This window comes from Branchiostoma belcheri, unplaced genomic scaffold, assembly GCF_001625305.1.
Source record: "Branchiostoma belcheri isolate BF01 breed outbred unplaced genomic scaffold, Haploidv18h27 scaffold15, whole genome shotgun sequence".
Classification (NCBI taxonomy): domain Eukaryota; kingdom Metazoa; phylum Chordata; class Leptocardii; order Amphioxiformes; family Branchiostomatidae; genus Branchiostoma; species Branchiostoma belcheri.
Window position 1 is genome coordinate 4138935 of NW_017802935.1, and position 7669 is coordinate 4146603.

At 43.3% G+C, this 7669-nt stretch overlaps 1 protein-coding gene across 3 annotated transcripts in view; it reads left to right on the forward strand.

Moving 5' to 3' along the window:
- The first annotated feature begins 4280 nt into the window (after positions 1 to 4280).
- Positions 4281 to 7669, forward strand: part of LOC109465440 (protein Wnt-6-like) — a 19767-nt gene continuing 16378 nt past the window's right edge. For 2 of the 3 annotated variants that reach the window (XM_019762719.1, XM_019762722.1), the window contains exon 1: positions 4282 to 4545. In XM_019762719.1, coding sequence (XP_019618278.1) covers positions 4517 to 4545 — 29 coding nt within the window. In that variant the 5' untranslated portion in view covers positions 4282 to 4516. Of the gene's footprint in view, positions 4546 to 7669 lie in introns of all 3 variants that reach the window. The other variant, XM_019762714.1, reaches the window with a different exon arrangement.

The window sequence follows — 7669 nt, forward strand, 5'->3', positions numbered from 1 at the left end:
AGTAATGATCACCCGCGCTAGATGTCGCTTTACAGCCATTGGGTCCGACAAAACAAAAACGAACAAGATCTTCACAGTACCTGTCGTTCCATTTTCTGTCAATGGGAGGCGCTCGTGAGACGGTCGGTAACGTCGACGGTCAGGTTTCAGCAGACGTCTCGACCAAGGATGGCTTGGCAACGTCACAGAAAAGGCTCGCGGAAGAGAAATTGTTGTACGAATCTCTAGCATTGCGACATCAGTGCTTAATTAAGTGTTAGTATTCGCTGTGTATTGTACAAAAGTACAGAGGTGTCTTGGTCAGATTTTTGTCGAACCGTCTTCGTCGTTTCTTCAGCACAGGTGGGCCAAGGTCCAAATCTGCACAAAGGTGGAACATGTAGAGAATGCAAGTCTCTCAGTGCTTTCTTTCTAGGATTCTTTTACAAAAATCTGACAGGTAGAGCGAAACCGTAGCCCCTAACACCATCCTATACGCTACGGTTTCTAATAGTTTTACATGCCGTGCTTTTGGTCATAAGAGCGGAACCGATATATGTATCCAACCCCCCACATACATGTCATGCCTGTCCCCTCATGCGATGGATCACCTAGTCTCTCATTCTACCACACACCTTGCGGGGGACCGACCGTTGTTTATGGTAAGGGGATGGGTATATGATCAAACTATTCTGAGCTTTTAATTCATCACAAAGTCCTTGACATACGGGAAATGACTGAGAATAAATGTTATGTACAAAATGTGGCAACAATTTCCTCACGGGGAATGGAAAGAATCTACTATTTTAGGGGGGAAAGGGGTGGTTATAAAAGCAGAAATGAACCTCCCCTGGGGCTACCTGCGCGGGAAAAACAGCAGAACTATGCGTCACCTTCCGACGACACTGTCTGATGTGTCAGAGTCGCGCCGCCAACAAAACAAAGCGGTGAAAGGCGCTAAGCTAGCAGAGATAATTCCGTTTTTGTGCCGGCCTGCCGACCCTTAACCCCAGGCAATGAGGTAGGTCGCACCTTGTGAGACGGCGCGATCTCACATCTTTCCTATCCTTGACATTAGTCTAAGCCATACCCAAGAGCAGAGACAGTGTTATTTTCTGAAATACCACATTTTTATTGATACAAAATGAATCAAATTTGTAAAATATAATCCAGTAACTGATTAGTGCCCCTCCATAAAGACCCATGTGCGTACTGTGGGAATGATGCCCACCTTAAGTGTGGATTCCAATAGACCCATTCGACTTTCACGGATCGCATAAACTGCTTACGTCACATGGGGGCATTTTGAATAGAAACTACGTCACAGGGGGGACATTTCGAAAGTTCCTTTCACGGATCGCATAAACTGCATACGTCACAGAACAAAATAATCTTAAATTGTTGTACGGAATGCTACCATACAAAGTTGGTGCCTGTTTTCCTGTCATTTCCGCATATTTTACCGAGAAAATAGACACTTACCTATCATTTAGTAAAAAAACGATCTGCCAGGGGGGACACCGCGAGCGCAAGCCGCGTTCGACTTCAGCGTTCTAGAACGACGTTCTTTCGAAATGTCCCCCCTGTGACGTAAGCAGTTTATGCGATCCATGAAAGTCGAATGGGTCTATTGGGATAATTGCTGAAGATCCAGCTAATTTTTTTGGCTCAAGGCAAAATAAAATTTAGATTTTAAGGCGCAAAATTGCCTTTTGTGTTCAGAAAAATAGTATAGATTCCAATAGGAGATTGGGGCAATTTTTTGGTTCAATGCAAAAGAAAAATTGAGGTGCGAAATTGCTTTTTGGGATTCAGAAAAATAGTACCTACAGAACTAGAACAACTTTTGAGTCTACCATTAAAGGATGCGCACACTAAGTAAAAACGCAAGCGATGGAATTTAGACATCGTCCGAGTCTTACAGACATACTACCATTCACAGGGTAAGGGGAGTTTGAATGAGTCACTTAAAATCTATAGATGTTTCTTTCTTTGGCTGTTCTTCGTCGTGATATGCCACAAGGTGAAGAGAGTCGTAAACTGAAATTACGGTTGCACGACTTAACTTTCGATATATCGGTATGTATAACCGGTTTGGGGGTCAAGCAATGATATTGTCAGAAGTCAAACCAAAGGATATAGTGAAAAAGGTTTCTTTCGGTGGATGTCTTGTTGGTGACAAGACAAAGTAATTTGGCAAGGCAAAGCATTTTTTTTTAATTTTTCTTACTCAGGGTAAAACAGACCAAAGAAAGTCCAAAGGATTTCCATACGCCACTACTGTTTGAAGCTTTCCTTGTCCGGGTCAAGAATTCTCTTAAATCGTACATCGACTCACTACAAATCATTACCGTACGTTATTGTGGTCAGTTTATTTAAGAAACCGACTTGCATGTTACAAAAAGTCACATGAAATACGTCGGATTTTTACAATCACTGCAAGTATCCTTGACTATCCATTAAGATAAAATGACAGTGATATATATGAAGATTTAAAATCTAGACATAAAACATCAATTGACATTTACAATCGTAACAATAATAGATTCATATTTACAGATTTGCATATAAAATCCTATACCACTACGTAGAATGCTGAGACAATAACTTCAATGCACGTGGTATAAACGACTGTTCATGTCGCTTCGTTCTACTGAAAGAGGAACGTGGCTGTTTACTTCGTCTTAAGTTATATGTGCTTTGAGGCGGAACACATACAAAGTCATGCAGAGGGTTGTCTGTGTTATTTACGATATGTCGGATAGTGCTCAAAGTGGCAAGGTCTCGTCTCGAAGACAAAGAAGGCAGGGATTCAACAGGGATTCCTATAATCCTACAACAACGCTTCTGGGGCTGGGGTCCTGAAATAAAGAAAGACAAACAAATCTCTTCAAACACTTGGAACCCATGGAACTTTTACGAGCTTCCCATCTATCTTGAGCAAATACGGACATCTCTTTCTTAAGTTTCTTTTCCCGGGAAAGTTTGGTCAGTTTTTCATGACGTTAGTAACGCTTGACCTTTCAGAGAGTCCGATCCTAAAGCTGCTTCGTGTCCACTCCAGCGTTCTTGCTTTGACAGTCCGGGCGTATGTCCCTTCACCTGGGAGAACGCGACCGAGCGAGAGTAAAGGGGGCCGGGCCTGCGCCATTTTGCCGCCCTTCTGCCAATGCGTTTGGCGGTACGAACAATCCTGCGGAGGCGAGAAGTCCATTGACTTGTCAGCGCCATTCACACAAGAAAGCTCGCCGCTCGGTTTTTGTTTGCTGTGGTGGGATTATACTAGGAGAAAAAGTCAAAGTTTACTATTGCAGACGGTGTTGACTATGTTCAGCGAGTGTTTTTAAGTTGATTCGTACAGCTCAAGCACTTTCTTTGTGGACAAGGAATTGGAGGCATTCTATAGAGGTACAATGGAGTGAAAAAGTCGGTTTTCTTACTGGAAAGGTTTTCAGGTGACAGTACAGAGTTCTGTAAAGAACCTTTAGAAAGCGCAACACAAATGTTGGTACAAGAAGCAGAGTTTTCGCGCGGCGGGTTGCAGTTGCCACGGTTTTGTTGTCTGAAAGTTTCCTCAACATCTCGCGTGATGTTACGAGACCTACGTAAAGTGACAATTACATGTATTTCAAAATCAAAGATTGAATCGCAGATCATCGGACATGCTTAAAAAGTTGACCAACTTTGTCGTTTCCTATGTCGTGCAGTATACGCGTAGTGGTACAGGACACACGCTCTGTATCACATGAGGCGACAAGTGGAAAAGATTTCTATTAAACCGAAGGTCAACAAAACAAAGCGATCTCAACAAGCCATTTTTCTGCTCCGATGCAGAATTGATGCTATTATATTCGGTCGTAACTTAAATTATCTTACGTATATCTTGGTAGAAAATCTTTTCTACTCATCAGTTGCTTGCTTGATGCATTGGCTACTTGAAAAGTTGTTGAAAAGCGTTATAACTCTGTATCTTAGGCTGATGTTTTTGCAGTAAAAGTTTAAGGTTATGTTTATATTTTGTTGTTGGCAGGACTAGAAGGTCTTGATCAACATGGCGTCCATGTGCCATGCGACCAAGAAGAAAAATGGCGGGAAAAAGGCGACCACCTGTCGTCTGACAATGGTGTCTGTCCAAGGTGAGTTTCCTGTGCCGTACGTGGGACATTAGGGCTGAACTCGTCCTTGCTTCCGGGGCTGGGGTCCTATCTGGTGTCGGTATCTCTGACGTCATGGCCCCAGTCATCAGTCATGTAAAACACGTCTGCGACCCACCCCTGCGCCCCCCTCCCCACCGCCGGTCAGGCCCACAGAATGCCAGCAGAAAACACCCGGAGCGCGGGAACCGTCGCACGGGGCGGGCTGGCCGAGAACTTCCGGAGAGAGACCACGGCGTCTGTAATTACCGCCCGCCAGGTTTGACCATGTCCCGTACGCGACGGCAGTTGGAAACCCCGCAATCTGGTTGGCAGGACGACACAAAAGTGTTGCTCACTTTTCCTCAGACCGCAGCAGAGCCGGACGCCTGAAAAGTTTCGCCATGGACATAGTTCTGGCCGTCATCTTACTGTAAGTTCAACTCCTGTCTACTTCTACCTTCTAACTTCTGTCTCAGTTACCGCGCACGCCAAGGCAGGTTCACTAACTTTGTAGCTGCAGGCTTAGGCGACTTGTTTACAACAAGGATACTTTATGACAAATTAAAATTTGGCGTGATCGTATCTCATAACCAGGTGTTATGATCTTAAAAAGTTCAACAGTGTTTCTGGAGAAGTTAGGCAGCTTTCTCTGTTGCCACAAGTGGGAAACAGTGCCAGTAGGTACTTTGTAGAGTGTATTATATCGTGGTTATAACCGTAGGATATATCAGGAGTGTAGATCAACTCCCTTTCGGGCTGTTGGTCGCAAACTCACTGTACTAGTTGTGGCAAGAATGTCGGAGAACCATCCCTCCCGGGTGTTTTGGGGTCATGGGTTCGACTCCCAAATTATGCCGAAACACGTGGCAAGGTCCCAGGTATGGTTATCATGGGACAGAAAACAAAATTCTTTACGGGACGACTTTATCGAAATCTTCGCAAACACGAGAAAAATCGAGATGTCATAGTTTTTAATCTGAATTGTTCAATGACTTGCCCAGAGGGTTTGTTCTACTAGCTTTGTGTGTGAAACGTGAACCAAGTACACATGTACACACACAGAAAACGACAAGACAATACTAGGAATTCGTGGAGAATGCCTGTGGGGTGTTTTGGGACCTGTACTCTAAAACTGTTGCCCGAACCAAACGGTAAATGCCCTCCTCGCGCCAGTGACCAAACGCCTGCGTCCAACTACAAACAACAACATCACAACAAACTATTTTTAGAAGTTTTCGATTGTCATCGGAGTTTTTCAACAACCAAGTAACAACAGCAGGCATAGTTAACTTATTGCCAAGCTTTGCGACCATACTTCCAGGGTACAGTATTGTATAAGAGTCAAACTCAGTAATACATAGAGAGCAAAATTTCTCTAAAATTGGTAAGACATTGTTCAAATGTATTGGTTCTTTGATGTCCAACTTCCTAACACTTGAAGAAGTGTATACTGGCGAATAGCAGTATTTTGGCATGTTTGTCGTTGTAAATAGGATTTAGAAGATATAGCTTTGTTAGAATACATTACACTTGATCCGATAGTTCTTGATAATGTATATTAGAGGTTTTGGTATCATAATTGTTGGCAGCTGTGGAGAGAAGAGGAAAATTAGTCTGAGCTATCTTCAGACGTGGTTGTTTTTACCTGTAACTACAGTCCGCTATGTTATCACTAGATCTGCACCTCGGGCGCTCACTCTGTGATCATGCCAAAAATATGGACGGCCAAAAACAAACCCATAATCATCACCATCATCTCACGACTTAACGACTTACGGCAGGTATTTTGCGACAGGTGTGCGTGTGAAGTCGTCCTGTTTTCGGCATTGTGTCCCCGCATTTGGGGAACAACACACTTACAATGGACGCCGTTTAGCTTCTTATCATACGCACCATCATAAGTGGATAATTTCTATAAATGCGGATGAAGCATGTCTAAATGAGACTTGTTTAAGCGCTCTTTTGAACAGGCCTGGGAACTGATCGGAGATATAGAGCCTGGGGTAGCGTTTGTTTCAGAGGTGTGGAGAGGACACTGTTGAACAATGTAGCCGGGACATGTACCCTTGTATTAGCGTCGCCGGCTAGGGTTAAACTCTATCATTACAGTCCCGCTCTTTTCTACACGTAATGGTGAAAATATGGGAACTGTGCAGGCTTTTCAAAGGCACCCTGTGGGGCGAATCGTCGCGACTTTTGCACAATACTAGTGATCACAGGAATGAAAGTGTGAAGCGTTGCTGTTTTGGTGGCTGTTGGCGACTGGAAAAGGCAAGGAGGTGAATGACCTAACATGTACAAGTCACTGACTTCAAAATTATCACACTTTGAGACGACACAGAAACTGACAGAGTGACCGAAGGGCTCAAGAAATAGTTTTCTGTCACAACTGGAACTTTTCATATTTACCAGGATGCTTGCTTGATGCAAAGCACCTTAACATCTTATTTCAAGATGACGATATTGGAATATACAAGGGAGAACGGAAATTAATTTTGCGTACTTTTCCAACCTGGTTACCAGAACTATTTCAGCTGCCGAGTCCTTTTCGTCCTGTACGCAACTAGAGAAGAGGACGAAAGAGACTCGAATGCTAATATATGTTTGGTAATCGTGTTCAGTTTTCTGGTGTAGCCTTCATAGAAAGGTGTTAGAGGACTCAAAACAATGGGCTTCACACTGTACGATGGGAAAACCCCTGTAAGACCAAGTGAACTGTGTGTCTGCTCTGTAAATCTACCGTGATAGTTATCCCGGAACAACATGAGCCATTTAAGATTCCCCTGTCATCGTTAAGGTTGCCACTGTCACTGTCTTTCTCACAGCAGCTAGTGTGCAATCCAGAAACACATAAACTTCATCGCAATACATGATTTAAAGGCATTATGAACACAGCTTTGTTAACGGTTGCGTTGAGGGAGATTGCTTGATTCGAAAATAATACCAAAGTTCTCTAGATCTTTGTTAAGCTTTAGAGATAGATGAAAACGCCTTTAGTCACCATGAGTCATTTCCTCACTACTCATTTCATAGCTAACCTTTGATGTGAAAGCAATTGGTCTTAAAGTATTAACCACGCAAAAAAGGATAGCCACAAAACTCTTATCGTTACGTCATCCTAATATAGCCTTTCCTGTCTAGTTCTAACCTTCGGCAATTATAGTTGATGCGCAGGCCTGAACTCGTGACGTCATCATGGGAGTGACATTCACAACTTTGATTGGACAAAATTTGAAATTCGAACCGTTACAATATTCTCTCCAATCTTGCAAGAAAAAAAAGCCCGGCCCCGACGCTTTGCCAAAAAATTCTCCTTACGTCAAACAAGTCTACGTCATCGCCTATATGTATTCCTAAATGGATTTTCCTGCTAGAAATCGCATTGCGTCAAGAAGACCCTTCTTGTTCACTGGGTCACACAATGTTATTTTCGGTCGGTGCTCGCTGTCACTCGCACTCACTCCTGAAAAAACAGAAAATCTTATAGAACGCATTGTTCAGAGGTCTGAAACATTTTGCTATTAAGGACCACGTATACTACATGTAGTAGTTAT